The sequence below is a fragment of the Leptonotus elevatus genome, chromosome 6 (assembly GCF_054856555.1).
Source record: "Leptonotus elevatus isolate MCC_2025b chromosome 6, RoL_Lele_1.0, whole genome shotgun sequence".
Taxonomy (NCBI): domain Eukaryota; kingdom Metazoa; phylum Chordata; class Actinopteri; order Syngnathiformes; family Syngnathidae; genus Leptonotus; species Leptonotus elevatus.
This window is the reverse complement of record NC_141244.1, coordinates 24,766,846-24,783,804: the sequence shown is the minus strand read 5'-3', so window position 1 is coordinate 24,783,804 and position 16,959 is coordinate 24,766,846. Positions and strand designations below refer to the sequence as shown.

The 16,959-nt window shown below is 42.9% G+C and overlaps 1 protein-coding gene across 2 annotated transcripts; it reads right to left on the bottom strand.

Annotated features, from left to right (window-relative positions):
- Positions 1–982: 982 nt before the first annotated feature.
- On the bottom strand, positions 983–16,747 carry mdc1 (mediator of DNA damage checkpoint 1). Of its 2 annotated transcripts, none has more exons than XM_086077468.1 (12): positions 16,665–16,747; positions 16,092–16,246; positions 14,374–14,913; positions 14,113–14,176; positions 12,124–13,088; positions 11,086–11,145; positions 7,444–10,769; positions 5,899–6,030; positions 4,472–4,654; positions 4,272–4,397; positions 2,825–2,935; positions 983–2,420 (listed from the first exon to the last, which is right to left on the bottom strand). In XM_086077468.1, exons 2-12 carry the CDS (start codon positions 16,222–16,224, stop codon positions 2,214–2,216), a joined length of 5,847 nt encoding a protein of 1,948 aa, XP_085933594.1. In that variant the 5' UTR covers positions 16,225–16,246; positions 16,665–16,747; the 3' UTR covers positions 983–2,213. The 2 variants fall into 2 exon arrangements, with proteins under 2 accessions (XP_085933594.1, XP_085933595.1); XM_086077469.1 differs by having other exon boundaries at positions 14,374–14,824.
- Between the last annotated feature and the right edge of the window lie 212 nt (positions 16,748–16,959).

The following is a 16,959-nucleotide window of genomic DNA, read 5'->3' as shown; positions in this document are numbered from 1 at the left end:
TAAATAATTATTCTGAGAAGAACACAAAGACAAAAAATATATATATAACAGGCTATATTACATAAAATATTATTATTCTTAAAAAAAAAAAAGGTCTAAAACTTAACTGGGGGGAAATGTAACGTTTGAAAAACAAATCTTAAAAAAAAAAAAAAATTTAAAGATAATTTTGATTTTAAAAATCTAAGGGAGGAAACATCCGTCCATATCATCTGTACACAAACGTCAAGTAAAAAGAAGAAGAAATAAACCTAATTTGAAATATACTATAGAAATCATAAAGCATATAGTCCTATACCCCCCCCCCCCCTCCCAAAAAAAAAGACATCCTGCTTAGCGGCTTAAGTAAAAGTACTACAGTGTAGTATTATAATGCCTCCCGGTGGCAAAAGCAGGCACACCAGAAGGAGTAACCTAATGAATTTGTTTGAAACATGAAAATTATTTACATTCTTTTTGTTATGACTCTGTTTTTGTAAAGCACAATAATATGGAGTGCTGCTTATCCCAACCCCCAAACTATTGCATTTATTTATTTTTGGTGGTCAAAATAAATTCATTCCATTCATTTCAGTGGATAACATTTCTTAGAGCGTGGTCACAGAACAAATTGAAGCCACCATCTTCGATAATTTCCTATTTTGGTGACCATTCCAGGATGATAGGCTCCAGCTCCCCTGGAGGATGAAGGATTTTGTGCATTTTAATGACCGAACACAAAAATTAAATAAGACAAAAAAAGTTAGTTACAAGTCATAACCAGACAAGAAAAACTCTTTTTTTTTTTGTAAGAGCTGAAGCAACAACAACAAAAAATGCTCTTTTTTTTTTTAATGACTTATTGTTTTGTTATGATCTTGAAGAACTGCACTGGCCCCAGAACACTAAATAAGGCCTAAAAATCACCTAAATCCAAATATGAGCTTTAATATCTTCATCTTGGCAAGTACAAACATTTCTAGAGTCTGTGTCCCCCCCCCCCCCCCCCATATACATTTCCCGCCCCAGACATGAAATGATTTGAGCATTTATTCAACATGCTTGACATCCAGTTGAAGGTATGCTCTTGGTCCAACAGCGCTTGGGAGTGAGTCAAGGCGCATATTTTACATTTACAAGTACAAAGAGCATAAGATATTGATGACGACTGAAAACGGACTCCGACGCCGACTCTCCACCGGGAAGCTAATAGGAGGTGATGAGGCCTTAATGGAACGTTTGCCGGTGCTTAATGGAGACGAGAGGACACTCTGCTGTGTTCATTATCGTCTCGCGTGTATTAAAAGAAAAGGCGGCCGCGCACTTCTCCGACCAGGAAATATGAGCCTCCGCCTCGCCTCGCCTCGCCGGACGGCTTTCCCAGTAGTTTTTTTTGTTTGTTTGCCACGCAAACATGATTTTACACAACTCCCCGCTTTCAAGAGCAACCGATTACCGTGAAGCGCCACGAGCCGTTTAAGTGCCGCTAATTCTTGCCGAGCGCGGCGGGGAGGAGGTGACGGGGATAATGAACGGGTCATTATTCCCATCCGGCACGCTTTGAATAACGCTTGCTTAAGCAGTACTTACATGGCAACCGAACGCAGGCCATTGCGGGGTGCCACTTGTTGTCCGACGCACCGATGGCGCCAACAAGCACGCGGCGGCGGCGGCGGGCGTTAAGGTTGCCACGTCAAGATGAGTCATTGGCCCCTTTCACGCAACCTGTAAAAGCTGGCATCAAGCTGATAAAATGGAGAGGAAAGACCGTTACGCAATTGTATAGGGCTGATGTGGATTTTTCTGAGGCCGATTAACCGATTAATTGGCCGTTTAATTAAATCATATTGAATAAAAAAAAAAACTTCTTTTTTTGTCCCTTAAAATTTGCAACAATGAAGGTATGAGTTACAGGAAGAACATTTAACCATTTTACAATACTTTGTCCTTCAGTATTTTACTTGGCATCAAAGAAAAATCTGCCTTTTTTTTTTTGCCGTATAAATGTGTATTTATTATTTTAAATCGGGGAGAGAGAAAAAAAACTTCTCCTCCCTATTGTGTTGAAAGCAATTCTTTTACAAATGCCAAGTTTCCTCAACTTCTCTGCGAGTAATTTCAATGTCTGCTCATGTTCGACGCAGCAGCGGTCAGCGCTCTGATGCTGTGAATTCTTTGGAATCTCTTTTTTAAAAGGAGTCTTATGTTGTTACTGTCAAAAGGTCTTCAGGACGCTACATGATGCGCCCGCTGCGTCGTGTGCCGCCGTCAGGCTGCGGCGGCTGATGCGGCGGGCCGGACAATTTGTGAGCGTCGAAGTCCAGTTTGTGCCGCAGGATCCCGGAGAGGACGAACTCGGCCGAGACGATCGGGAGCGACGCGGAGACGGCCACGCGGCACAGCGGCCAGTCTTCGGTGCAGGAGATCACCAACGTGCGAGGCTGACGAGGAGGCGGCACAACACGCATTATTATTTTGTTGTTGTTGTTTAGGGTTAGGGTTATAGCAATAAAAAATTTAATACTGTCTCTGTTCCTGCTGTGGACGCTTTGGCCTCTTAGGGGCACTGTGGGTATGCAGGTACACATTTACCATTTAAGCGTAAAAGAAAAAAGTTGCAATCAGGCTTTATCTAATTATATTATAACTTTTTTTTCTTCACGGATTATGAAGAATATATTGCTTTGAGTATGTGTTCCTGTGTGAATATTCGTTTAATTTGAAGGAATATCATTCCCGAAACACAATGCTAATTCACCATTAGCATGAGGATAGGACTTTACATGAACTGCTAGCATTAGTTTCTAAAAGTTAGCATGCATATGAATTGAATAAAAAAAAAAACCTTGTGTGAAGAAGGCATCTTCGGAAGAAATGTAGCTCCGCTGCAAGAAATGATTTCTCTCATCTGGAGTGGCTCGGGTTTCACAGACTTGGTGATGTGGATCTTGTAGCCCTAAAAACAACAACAACAACAACGCAAAGGCAAGATCATAGATATGTGTCTCATTCTAAAATGTTTGCACAAAATTAATCAATACATTATCATTCTGAGTGGTTCTTATGTTCTTGTAACGATCTTTTAGATGACTCGGCACCGCGGCATGGGTTAGCACTGACTGTGCTAGCATGCTGGCTGTATGTGGAAATGACATGCGTCAGGGGAAAAAAGCGTGCTAATTTAACTCATTCACTGGCAGCCATTTTCACTGAAGCAACCAACCCCCTTTTTACTCCCGGCTGTTTTACTGGATTTTGACTTGATTTTGCAAGGTCCACAGGATATTGTAATTTATTGCTATAAAAACATGGAACCTACCAAAAGAAAGATTAGAGTCTCTTATTTCATCAGGAATCCATTTTGCAGCAATTAGCATTAGAATATAGCTAAGTTTCATTATTATTCACAATTTTGTTTTAAACTGTGGGTAAATCAGCTTGTTTTCAACATGGCCCTGGTTGATCTCTTATACTCTGCTGCCACCTGCTGGCCGTTTTTGTAACAACTACCATTGCTTCAACCATTCTCAGCAGTTCAGAGGCTGCATCAAAGCCTTCTGTATGCCCTAGCATAAAAAAACATAATAAAAAAAACATAAATACGTCTTTGGCACACATTTAACATTTGAAAATACATTTAACATTTGAAAATATTCACAAAAATGTTATGAGGAAAAAGTTTGACACGCTCTTCAAAAATATTGTTGACGTGCTCTAAATGCTACATTTGACTATAAATAAAACAAAAAAATTAATAAAATTGTAATGTAATTTAGTATGAAAGCAATTTTGCCACAACTTCATGTTTTTTTCCATAAGATTTAGTATTAAAAAAACAACAACAGCAAAAAAACATTTTCAAGGGAACTCCAAGATATGTTTATATATTTTTTTTTTTTTACTAATCAGTATAAAATCCGATTAAACAGCTGCATACATTTTGCCATCATTTCACAGTAGCGAGGACGGTTAGATGGAATCCAATAACCTAAATTTCCTCTTTCCATTGTTACGGTGCGTTATTTTTCATACAAAATGCAACTAAATTCTTGTACGAGCAGACTTATACATCATCGTCATTCATATTGATGACGGAAAATGTTCTTTCGTGGAAGGAGTAGATACTAAGGCACAGCAAGGACCCCGACCAAGTCCCAAAAAAACGCTTCTGGAGAGCAGCCAGCGCCTTTAATGCCCGCTCAGTCATCACTTGTATTAACTTAACCGCCGCGAGGGCCGAAAGTTGAACAGAAATGTTCTCGGTCACAAACGGAACGAGCGAGCGAGAGCACCTTTAAGAGAGGCTGGCTGCTGGCGAGATCCAGAGACTCCCGCAGGCAGAAATGGAACTTCTTCTCCTGCTCCGGGTCGCTCACGATGAAGGCGTCGGGAGGCAGCAAGCTCCCGGCTTTACCGCTCTGCGACGCAAACACTTTTTTTTTGCAGACAAACGGCAAGATCTTTCATTTTCGGCGGCCATTTTGCGACTCACCTTGTCCAGCCAGTGTATGTTGACGACGGGGATTCCTTTGGCCACGGCGCACACGAACTTGACGGTCCTGCGCACCTTGTCGGTCACCAGGCAGTTCATGTCTGCGGTGCCGTTTGCCAGAGAGCCGCCTAAACGGGTCAGCACTCTCTCCCCGGCTTCGTCCATCACACCCGTGAACAGCACCTGAACAGGTGACAGTGTGCAGTTAGTTCAACGAACGCAGCCGCCCAAGGTGAGGATAATGTACATTTGGTGCATGTGTCCTCCACTAGAGAAAGAAAAGGTTTATTATTATTATTATTATTATTATTTTAAATATATCTCTGCGGCCCGGTTCAAAATGACCTGCAGACCGGTAACAGGCGGAAAACTGGTGGTTGGGGACCACTGAAATAGTGGCGAGCAAGCGTTTAATATTAAATAATATTACTGGTATGCAATGTGAAATTTACAATAAAGAGAAAAAAAAAATCAGGAAAATGAGAAGGACAGGAAAGTTCAGCCTTACTGGTATTTATTTGAATTTTTTTGCATTTATTTTAAAATTTGATTTGCCAATGTTATTAAAGTTGTCAGAAAACTAAAAAAAATGGGAAATGCTTTAAAATAAATGAGAACTAACTGAAACTACATTGTACGTCTATAAAACTAACTATCTTAAAAACGTCCGTTTCATCTTGGTCAATTAGGGGTGTAAAAAAAAAATCGATCCGGCAATATATCGCGATATTACAGCGCGCAATTCTCGAATCGATTCGAAATGTTGCCGAATTGATTTTTAAACATAATTTTTTTTATGGGAATATTCAACAAAACGTTTTACTTAGAGTTAGGATTCACACATTAAGCATGGAAGAATGTTATATTAATGGAACATTAAGCCTTAATATTTAATTTCAGTGCTGTTCATACATGAAACAGACTGCAACCTGTTTGTTAAATGCAGTGGCTCAGTTCAGTAGTTTCAGATAAATAAACACATTTTCATACAAATCTTACAGTGTACATGTACAAGTTTACTGATTAGTATTTTCTAAATTTGAGTAAAAAATAAAAAATAATAAAAAATCGCATCGGATTAATCAGTATTGAATCGAATCGTGACCTATGAATCGTGATATGAATCGAATCGCCAGGCACTCTGCAATTCACACCCCTAATATATATATATATATATATATATATAAAACGAATAGTAAAAAAAACTACATAAAAACAAAGCATTCTTTTAAATAAAAACTTACAAACCTGCCCTAAAATCGTATCAAACTAACCGAATAAAAAAAAAAAAAAACCTGGTGTACATCAGCATTACATTACATCATATTTGGGTTTCATTTTCATTTCAGTGGATTTAATGAATGTTCTCGCTGACGTAAAAGGGGTGAAGCAGGAAAATGGAGAAGACGTCAACATCATACACAAACCTTATAAGAGTGGCTTGCATCACGTGGTCGGCGATTCAGCGACAAGGAAGTGGAAGATCTGCGAGAAGTCACAGGGGAGGATTTCACGGAAGCATCGCGCGTTTGCCTCTTGCTACTGATTGCCGTCGGAGGCTATTTAAAAAAAAAAAAAAAAAAAAAAAAAGGATCAACACATGAAATGATCACTGGGAAGCCATTAATTCGCCTCTTAATTCATTAGTGCATCAACGGCGATGTTAGTGGTGAGTTGGAGTACTCTGGTGGGTTAGCGAGAGGAAGGAAGGCGTCATGCTTTCAGCGATGATGACTGAAGCGCATTAGTTGAGAAAGGATGAATCAGACAAGCACTCAAGATTGATGTTTCCGCAACACCAACGATTCACTACTTAACATTCCATTTCGTGGCCTCAACTTAAGGTACGCGTGTGCAGTGGAATCGGAGCTTTTGGCATTTAAATGATCTTTTTTTTAACCCCTTTTATTTGTTTTCTTGGTTCCCAGTTCCTTTTATCATATTGTCTTTTAGCTTTGTTTTTGCCTTTTATTCTGTTTTATTTGAGTTTTTAAACTGTTTTTATTTTGTTGTCTTTTAGTTTTTTGCTCCAGTGTTTCCCGGGTGCCTTTCCTCACATGGTTTCTCTGAGCCTTGCCATGTTTTTTTTTTTTAATGTTATGTGTGTTGGGAGTGTTAAGGGATGGGTGTTTTTTCTTTTTATTGTATTATGGATGTTTTAATTGTTTAGCACCTTGAATTGCATTTTAATGTATGAAAGGTGCTATATAACGTAAGTTAGATAGCTAGCTAGACATAGCTAGCTAGAGATAGCTAGCTAGCCAGCTAGCCATAGCTAGCTAGAGATAGCTAGCTAGCCAGCTAGCCATAGCTATCTAGCTAGCTAGCCAGCTAGCCATAGCTATCTAGCTAGCTAGCCATAGCTATCTAGCTAGCTAGCCAGCTAGCCATAGCTATCTAGCTAGCCATAGCTATCTAGCTAGCTAGCCATAGCTATCTAGCTAGCTAGCCAGCTAGCCATAGCTATCTAGCTAGCTAGCCAGCTAGCCATAGCTATCCATAGCTATCTAGCTAGCTAGCCAGCTAGCCATAGCTATCTAGCTAGCTAGCCAGCTAGCCATAGCTATCTAGCTAGCTAGCCAGCTAGATAGATAGATATTAAGTAGTGTGTCGTAGTCCTGCTTGCTAGCAGATATGTTCTCCAGACAGTGCCTTGAGCGTACCCTCTATTTCGGGAACTAGTTTAGTGCACACAGTTCGTACCGTCAAATTCAAAACCTCAAATGTTTTAAATCTTGACTGTCTGGGCTGTCTTAAATTTGGGACCCCTGAATTGCGCTTTGATGAGTCCTGTCAGAAAGGCAAAGGCCAATCAATATATGGCAGCTCTACATTGTGATGCGCCAGGAAAAGTGTCAATCCAAATTGGAAAATCTAATTAGCACGTGTAATTAATCTTATTGTCACCGCATGCATTTCAGAGTTAACTTCAATCAAAAATAAAAATCCAATAAAAACATGGATGGAGTTACCTGGGCACCTTCAGCAGAATCAGCAACCGATGTGGTACTTGCATCCTCGCTTGCTGTGACGGGAGGAGATTCCTGAGCATCCCTGCCCGCTTGAGCCCCATGAGACACTTTCGCTCTTCTCTTAGCTTGGACCGGAATTGGACTCTCATCTTGCACTTCTGCCTCCAAAACTCTTTTCCTTCGCTCCCGCTTGTCTTTGGCCTTCACGTCATCGCTGCCTGGGGGAGTTACCAGCGCCTCGAAAATGCGTACTGTCCTCTGAACTCTGCCCCTAATGTTCCTTTTAGGTAGGGGATATTCACCAGCGGAGTTGTTGCCCTCATTTGATTGCTCTGCATTTGAGGGTTCTTTAACATTTGCTCGCTTTCTCCCCCTAGTGGAAGCCGCCTGTTTTGATTTTGGCTTCTCCTTATCATTTTCATCAGAAAGCTCAGTGGGGGTCACATCCGCCTTCTGGCCCCGCGTTGAAGGCTTCGGTGCGGGAGTCTGACTGAAGATAGGTGGGATCAAGGTGGGCCCGGGTTCCATTTTGCACCCGCTTCCTCTACCTCTCTGAGACCCGAGGCTGCTGCAAGACCTCTCCGAAGCGAGGGAGTCAGAGGAGCTGGATCTCGAGCGTGCCCGCAGGGGAGAAATGCCGTGACCGTCCTGCTCTAGTGGTCGCCTGCTGGCGGACGCCTGGGCTGACCCGTTGGGCGTCTTCACCCCTCGGCCTCGGGTCCCTCGGGTGCTTGAAGTGGACACCTCGCAGGTGACAGAGGTGGAGCGGTTTTTGGACCTCTTGGCGGGGGCGTCGTCTTGATCTGGAGTTGCTGAGGGAAGAGCAGCGATGGTTCTTCTGGTTGATCTTCGGCCTCTCGGTGTGGTCTCGGGTTTTTCTTCTTTCTTTTGTTGAGGCGCTTGCCCTGCTTTATCCCGTTTCTGTTCTTTCGCTTTTGTTTCCAGTCTCGCATGTGCTTGATCCTCTGCCACTTCCGACGGTTCCGTTTCTTCTTGGTACTTTCTTTCCCTCTGTGCATTTTTACCTTGCGGTCTCTCAGGGTCTTGAACCTCAAGAAGGTTCATCTGCTGACTTGTGGCTTCTTCCTCAAGCGCAATCCCAGCAGGTCTGGACTTTCTCATCCTTTCTTTGGGTACCTTGCTTCTTGTTTGTCTTTTTTCCATTGGCTCCTCCTTTTCTCTAAATTGTGACCGTGTTCCTCTTGCGTTTTCAACAGTGATACGAGTACTAATGCTCGTTCCGACTTCAGGTTGACTATGTTGGGCCTGTGGGCCCGGTTCGTTGGTGCTGGTCGGCTGACATTCAACTGCAGAGGTTGAGGAATTTGGGATCTCACACGTCCCTTCGTCCCCTTGAGAAGATACGAGCGACTGTGTCTCGTCTTCAATGTGCAGCGGTTTGGACTTTCTTTTCCTCGAGCCGGGGGTCAAGATTTCGCCGTCAGCATCTTCATCGTCACACGCGTCCGTGATTTGAGCTCCTGCTGAAGAATCTTCGGAATTCACAAACGTATGTGTCACTTCTCCTTTACCGGGACTGGAATCATCTTTGTCATCGTTAGGCAGGGTGTCAAGATTAGGTTGCGTCTCCTCCTCCTCCTCCTCCTCTTGTTGTTCTGTTGGAGTTACTGACGGGGGCCCATTCATGCTCCCTTGGCATTCCCTTTCCTTTGACGGCCCAGAAGCATTCCAACTGTCTGACGGGATCTCAAGAGTACTGCTGAGGGACTGCGTCTCCTCGCTGATTTGCAGCGGCCTTGCTTTCCTTTTATTACGCAAAACTGGAATTGAGTCCTCTTCATCGCGTTCCTCATTTTCATTGGTAGCCATGAGCTGAGTCGCAGCTATACTAAGAGGCTGGGTCGGAACAGCCAAAGAACTTGTACTGGGTTGTGTCTCTTTATTCATACGAAAGACTTCAACTTTTTCGACATCAGTTGACTCATTTTCGATTGTAGTCAAAGGCTGGGTTGCAACCGCCAAACTGTAGGAACTCGTATCGGGTTGCTTCTCTTTGTTAGGCTGCGCTTTACTTTCATGTGAGATGTCATTTGAGTGTTTGCTGTCAGTTTCCTGGTTTTTACTCAAAGACGTGGTCTGGGGTGCAGTTACACGAGCAGGCAAAGCAGAACTCACATTGGGTTGCATTTCTCTACCAAACGGTACTTTTCCTTGATCCAAAACTTGAATCGAGTCCTCATCGTTTTCTTCAGGTTCACTTATGGCCAAAGGCTGGGTTGCGGCTAAACTTAAAGACTGACGATTAGCAGTCAAACGGTAAGAACTCAAACTGGGTTGCATTTCTTTCTCAAGTTGAACTTTTCCTTCCCTCAAAACTGGAATCGAGTCCTCATCATCATCACTTTCTTCATGTTCACTTATGGCCAAAGGCTGGGTTGCAGCTAAACACATAAGCTGACGCATAATGGGCTGAATCCCTTCATCAAGTTGTGCTTTTCTTTCAGGTAAGAGTTGAATTGGGTCATCTCCTTCACGGCCTTCAATTTGATTTGCAGCTATGGGCTGCTTTTCCATAACATTTGTGGACGTAAAAGCTTGAGTTGCCTCTTCAAGCTGCGGCTGCTGTGCACTTGTTTCCCGCAAGGCTGGAACGGAGTCCTCGGCTTCTCTCGCGCGCCCCCTGGGCTGGGAGTCGGCAATGGTTGGAGCTACAAAGTCAGTTTGTGCAACCTCCCCGCGTCCTTCGCTCAAATGAGCTTTTTTAGCAATCTGGTTCGGTTTCAAAGGGCCGAGAAGACCGCTTGTCGTCGAGCGCTCCTCTTCCCGGAAGGCGGTCATGAGTTGGGTCTCGGCCAACGCAAGGGAAGAAGAGGTGTCCAAATCAGGAGTATCTTCCTGTAGCTCTTCTTCAGACGCACTGCAAGACTCTGTAATAAAGGCCTGTGTTTCTTGTAAGGCAACGTTGACCTTCCGACTCCCCTCAAGCGCTTCATAATCGTAGGCCTGCGTCGGCTCGATGCTCAAGTCATCCCCAAGGGATGCCTGGTCTGCACTCGCGGCATTTGCATTTGTTCGGTTATCAGTGACGAAGGCCTGGGTGCTCTCCATAGCCAAAGCTTGGGCCGCGCTCTGCAGATGGCTGCTGTCAGACAAGCCCAGCTGCAAAGACGCTCCTCCGCTAAGCAGTTCTTCCACGTCCTCGCCGGATGATTGGCTGCCGTGATCGTTGCAACTTTGGATCTGTCCTTGGGGCTGAAGGATGAAGGACTGTGTCTCTGCCACAGCAAAGTCCTCCTCCTCCTCCTCCTCCTGACCGTCTAAGCATGAAGGCAAGGCTCCAGATCTTACCGCACTGTTGAAACCACCTAAGTAACGGAAAGGATTTTTTTTTTTTTAATCTTTAGGCATTGTCTTGGAAACATGCAAAAAGTTTTTTTTTTTTAACTCTTTGACCGCCATAAACGTTATAAAACGTTTAGCATAAACCTAGGGAAGGGCGCCGAGGACGTTAAAAGACGTCCCCTATGTTTTTAGTTTTTTTTTTTTTAAATTGTCCACCCAAGTGCTAGAGATCAGTTCAGTGGAAACCTCACGTTTCCACAGAAATGGTTCCATGATCGTAATAGCTCTGTAGCTTTGTAAAAAGTGTGACATGACACGGATTACTCAACACTAACTCACGTTGAAAATGATCCACATAGGGTGAGACGAAGGCTTGGGTCTCCATCTCTTCCACTTCTCCTGAAAACAAGCAAGCGTAAATCACAACAACATGCTCAACTCAAAGCAAAACAATATTTTTTTAGCTCGATACTCATAAGAAATGTGACATAAACCGGCTAACATTGGTCACGAATATCTGTACACTTTCTATTGCGCTTATCCTAATTAAGCCCATTTTTTAACAAAGGTACCAAATGTTTATTTCTTGTCAGGGTTCGTTCAAGGTCGCAACGTTTGTTAACCGTTTCAACATGTTCAAAATATCCCTGCGACAAGAAAAAACATTAAAACATTTGGTGAACGTTTAGCGAACTTTGAGCATACGTTGCGACCTTGAACTAACGCTGACGAGAGATCAACATTCAATCCCTTGGCAAACACTCGCAAACGTTCGCGCTCTCAGTGGGATATGGGCTTTTAGAGGGTCACAGGGGAGCTGGAGCCTATCCCCGGTAACTTTGGCCAAACGTTGCATACACTGGACTGGTCATCAACCAATTGTTAGGGCCAGCAAAGAAGCATCCACACTTATGGACAATTTTGAGTCTTTAACAAACCTAACATGAATGTTTTAGCAAGAGAAGAAGACGCCGGGGTATCCTGGGCGAACACACGAATTGAGCAGATTCTAAAACTCGAACCACAGACCTGTGAAGAGGGCATACATTTACAATGTTACATTATAACTTTTACGTTTAAGTCTTTAAAAACGTTTAAATGTTTGTAAATCAGCTGTGGGTGTGTTTTCAAATTTTTTATGTAATATTTGCCATATTTTTACTGGTGAGTATCCCGTCAAACTGAGGTTCTCTATACAAAGGTACCAATTCTCAGTTCTGACTGATGAGTATGTGTATTTTTGAATTTGGACCTTGTAGTGGCAAAGAACTGGTTCAAATTTAACATTGTGACAAACAACAATCACAATCATGAACACATTTTTTGCAGCAGCTCTTGTCTTATTCGACTGTTATTGCGACGTCCCACTGTAGTTACCTGACATTTTCACAGGGGTCGAGCAACTTTGCAGATGCGAAGACTGTAAACCGGATGATTTTCTCCCTGGAAGAGTTCTTGGATTTTTCTCTTCATCGGCATCCACATCACCGTCCCGGTCAACAGGGGGTGCGCTGGACTCATCCACGTCGGTGTCTTCGTCATTCTCCGACTGAGCAGCTGCTGCGGCGATACCAGGAGTGGCTGAGGAGGGTGCGGTGGCGACAGGTGACAAGCGCGGAGGATCTCGCACCACATTGCTGCTACTTGATCCCGCAGCTGAATCTGCGAGGGCCTGGTCGTCATCTGACCCCAAAATGTCCCCAATCACGTCCGGCCAGGAAGTTGCTGCCGTGTCGCTGGCGGCGTCGTCAGCTACCTCGTCCACATCTGTGTCGCTGTCTCGCTGGAAGTCATCTGGCGGCAGCGGAGGAGCCGCGTCAGCTTTTTCAGTATCACGGGGCGACGTGTCAGGGTGACTGCCACCTCCCTCGGGCTGTCCGGGAGGTGCAGATGCGTCGCCCGTGACGTCTTCATCCACATCTGTGTCACTGTCTATGTGAAAAAAGCACGGAGGGTCCGGCCTGGGGCCGGGCGCCGGTTCCGTCTCGCCACCGTCCTCCTCCTCCACGTCAGTGTCGCTGTCCATGTTTAATTTCGGGATGGCATGCGGGGAGATGGTGCTTGTGGACCGTTGTGGCAGCTCCTCCTCTGTAAAGCCGGCCTTGCTTTTCAGCTGTTCTAGCACACTGCATTCTTTTGCTGTTGTCTGGCCATTTTCCACTACGCCCGCCTCCTCCTCCTCCTCCGCCTCCTCCTCGTCACTGTCATCCACAAACTCAAGCGTTCCCTTTTTCTGCTGTGCCCCAACATCCACGTCCGGCGCTTCTTTGCCGACACGCCCATGAGGCTTCTCTCTGGTCGACGATGAGGGCGTGATGGGTGTTCCATCAATACAGTTGGGACTATGGAAAGGACACAAATTATTGCTCAGATGTACAAGCAGCTTGAACTTTCCGGACACAAGCATTAGGCCACCATGGGTGCTTTTGTAGCTATCCATCCACTTCCTATAAAGCTTGCTCTCAATAGAGTCGCGGGTGAGCTGGTACACCCCGGATTCATTTGATAGATCAGTTTCGTTCATCCAAAGGGGTCAGCAACCTTTCCTGTCAAAAGAGCCATTTTAGGCTAAATAAATAGCAAAAAATGTCACAAAACATTTGTGACGATGGAAACCATGTGTTGTGTTAGTCTAGCCCAAGAGCTAATTAGAGCTGCACCTTAACAGAAAAATATGCAATATCCATTACGTAGAGATTTATTTTCTTCTACCTTTTGTCTTCCATTTTTGGGGAGAATTTTTTTCATACATTTTTAGACTTTTATGCCATTCTGTCAAATTTCTAAAATTTTGGGCAATTTTATGGACATTGGACAGACACATGGCCATTTTCTGCCTCTCTACTTCCTTTTTTTGGACATTTTATAGCTATTCTTTAAAAAAAAAAATGCTATCAGTTTGCTGACATTTTTGGCAATTGTGTGGACATTTTATAATAATTTTCAGGATTTCTTGTTTCGTTTTTGGACATTTTACGGTTATTTTTTTAATGTTTTGTTTTCTGCCTTTTAAAATCAGTTGTCTGACAATTTTTGCAACTTCATGGATATTTCACGGTAATTTTCTGCATTTCCTCATTGGACATTTTATGGTCATGTTTTGACATGTTAAGGTCATTAAAAAAAACACACCTGCCTTTCTTTTTTCCCCCCCTTCAAATTAAAAATTTGGACTAACATTTTTTAAATATTTTTTCAATGTAATCATTAATTTAAATAATATTTTATCTAAAAATAAATATGTAAAAAAATATATAATTTCTTCTATTTTTTTTAGAGATCCACAGGGAGCCACAGGAGAGGCACTAAAGAGCAGCAGGTTGCAGACCCCTGATCAAAATAGAAAAAAAGAAAAGTAAAAAGTACCTTTCAGAGACCGTTTTGTTTGTGGGAGTCAAGTAGGTTGAGCAGGTGGGGCTGGAATCTGACCCTGTAAGCATCCAAGTAAATTATGATGAAACACCACCACAACGCAGCGGGCATAATGCTTAACTAATTGATGAATTGATGATTAATCATGTTTCGAATCAATGGCGGATAAATGTAGTACACCAATTGGTTGAGAGGAAGGAAAATGACAAGTTATTTGCTAAAAATTTTATGTAGAGTTACAAATCTTATACATACCATGAAACTTGCGCCTGCCCTCTTTGCCCTCCCCATCAGAGTCCGACTCTGATTCTGGGACCAGAACCTCCTTCAGGTGGACTGGAGTGGTCTCAAAGGACAGACAGCTGTTGTCGTTCTTCTCTGCGTTACCCAGAGGTGAGACCACCTGACTGGCACTCAACTTAAGGCCATCTCTCTTCACTGCGGAATCACCCGATAAACTGACACAAACGCCCGACGTCTGGCCACCTTCGTCTTCGCGCGGGTCGCTGAGGCTGAGGTACTGACATGGCATGTCCGCCATGAACAGATGGTTCCCCTCGCTGAGCGGGTAGGATATGTGGGGGATCAACCTGACGCGGCCGATGCGGGTGCCGTTCATGCTGCCCAAGTCCCTGACCACGGCCTCGATATCCACTCCGTTGCGGGATCCTCGTTTCTGATGGACGGAGATATCGATGGTGGCGTGCTGTTTGGACACGGAGGGCGCCAGCAGGGGCAGAGTGCAGGTGTCAATGTCACGACCGAGCACATTATCCCCCATAAAAAGGGGAAATTCTGTGTGGACAGGAAGTCTATTGTCAGCCAATTTATGACAAATGAATAAGTAACATAAACATTCGAGTTAGTGTGTGAGATCAAAACAAAAACATAAAAAATTTAATATTTACATTATTTTGAAATTTTGGAAAACATAATTTCCTGTTCAGTCACAGTATTTATTTAAGTTTCCGTTAAAAAATTAAGACATGCTGATGCGCCTGAAAGCTCCCAGAACTATTTTTTTTTATTTAGAATTTTAAAGCAAACATGTCTATCTTATAATATTTTTTTTTAATCACCATTTTGCAAATTTGAAAAGTTGTTCAATAAACATTTGCTTTGACATTTCAACAGAGAGTTAAAGTTTTTTTTTTTTTAATACTCACACCAATATTTTTCCTCTTACTGAAAATTAAACATCTGCTCCACATATTGGTTATCGGCCTCCTTGATTACTAATAATCAGTATCGGTATCAGCCATGGAGAAATAAACAACATCGGTCTATCTCTAAATAGTAGTCGTGTGAATTAGAGGGTGACACGGGAGTGGATTTTCACTCTCGTCCCATCCCACTCTAATCCAGTCCCAAATCACAGTAAAAAATAAATCCTATCCCGTTCGGCTCCCGGTGAAAACGACTCCTGTTCCCATTTAGAATGACTCCCACTCTCATACGGCTCCCATTCAAATTCCATTAGTCCAATTCACCCCCAAACCCAAAACAACAACAAACAAATGGTAAAGTATCTAAAAAACGAAACTAACACTTTATTGTAAAATAAATTAAACAAAAAAAGAAGAAGAAGAAGAAGTATAAGCAAAGTCCGCATCTCGGATTGTGCAGTGCATTGTGGGTAGGGGGCGTTACCCTGCCACCAAACAGTAAGAGTAATGGAAAGCCATGCAGGCTTAGACAATTTTAACCGCTTGAAAGTTGATGATTTAGAGCGTTTTTGTTGTCGCCGTGGATTACCTGTTGGTAGCAAGTTTTTATATATATATATATATATATATATATATATATATATATATATATATATATATATATATATATATATATATATATATATATATATATATATATTGGATTTTCACGCATGCGCAAACGTAATGCGCTTATTCGTAGGTTGCCCCCACTCCATTGCTCCCCATAGTTCCGCTGACTCTGATGGCTACAGCCCTGTCTCTCACCTCTTTCTGGAACATGGTCATTCTTCAAGACGCACAGCTTGGCTAAAGGTTGCCGCCCCTCGTTTGGCTTCTCGTCATTTTCCTCCTCATCTGACACAAAGAGGGAGTCGTTGACGACCTGAGTGGCGTCCATTCCTCACCAAGAAGCAGGTCGTCTGCCAAACATAACCACAAGATTTCACATCTTTTTGTAACCTTCTTCTAAGCACATAGCAACCATCAAACATGCGATGACGAAGCTAACGTTAGCGCGATGAACGACTATCGGCTTCTGCGTAAACGTTAGCATAGCAGTAAAAAGTAAACCGACTAATTGCAAGTTTTAGTGCCTTATGCATGCTTGTGTTCTGGGCGATCATCCCAAATGTTTTGCTTTCATTACGTTAGCAAACAAACTGATAAACTGAGTTTGGACTTCAACGTCACCGCACGACTACAGATAAATTAAAAAGGCAAGTTGAACGTAATGTCATTACATGTTACAAATTTTCGTATTTCAGATGATAAATATGAACGTAAAACGTGTATGAGATGTAATTTCGTCCTAGTATAAGTAACTTGCTGTACACTTGCCTCGCACTGCCTCTCTGTAATCGATGGGAGAAAGAAAAATAAAACATTTTTTTAACGTTTTTCCGGGTGATGCTGGGTCACGCCCACTAGAAAGTGTCAAACACACTCATGCGATTGGCCAGGGTGACAATCACTCAACATATATTCCACATCTATTGGTCATTTGCAGTTCATTTTGAGGTGGCAAGTTTATGATTGGATCAAAATCAGGAGTTAGACGACCATGTTTCGCGCCACGTGCTTCTTAAAGGGAAAGTACTTCTTTTTTTAACGCCTTCGTTTTCATTTCGTTTAA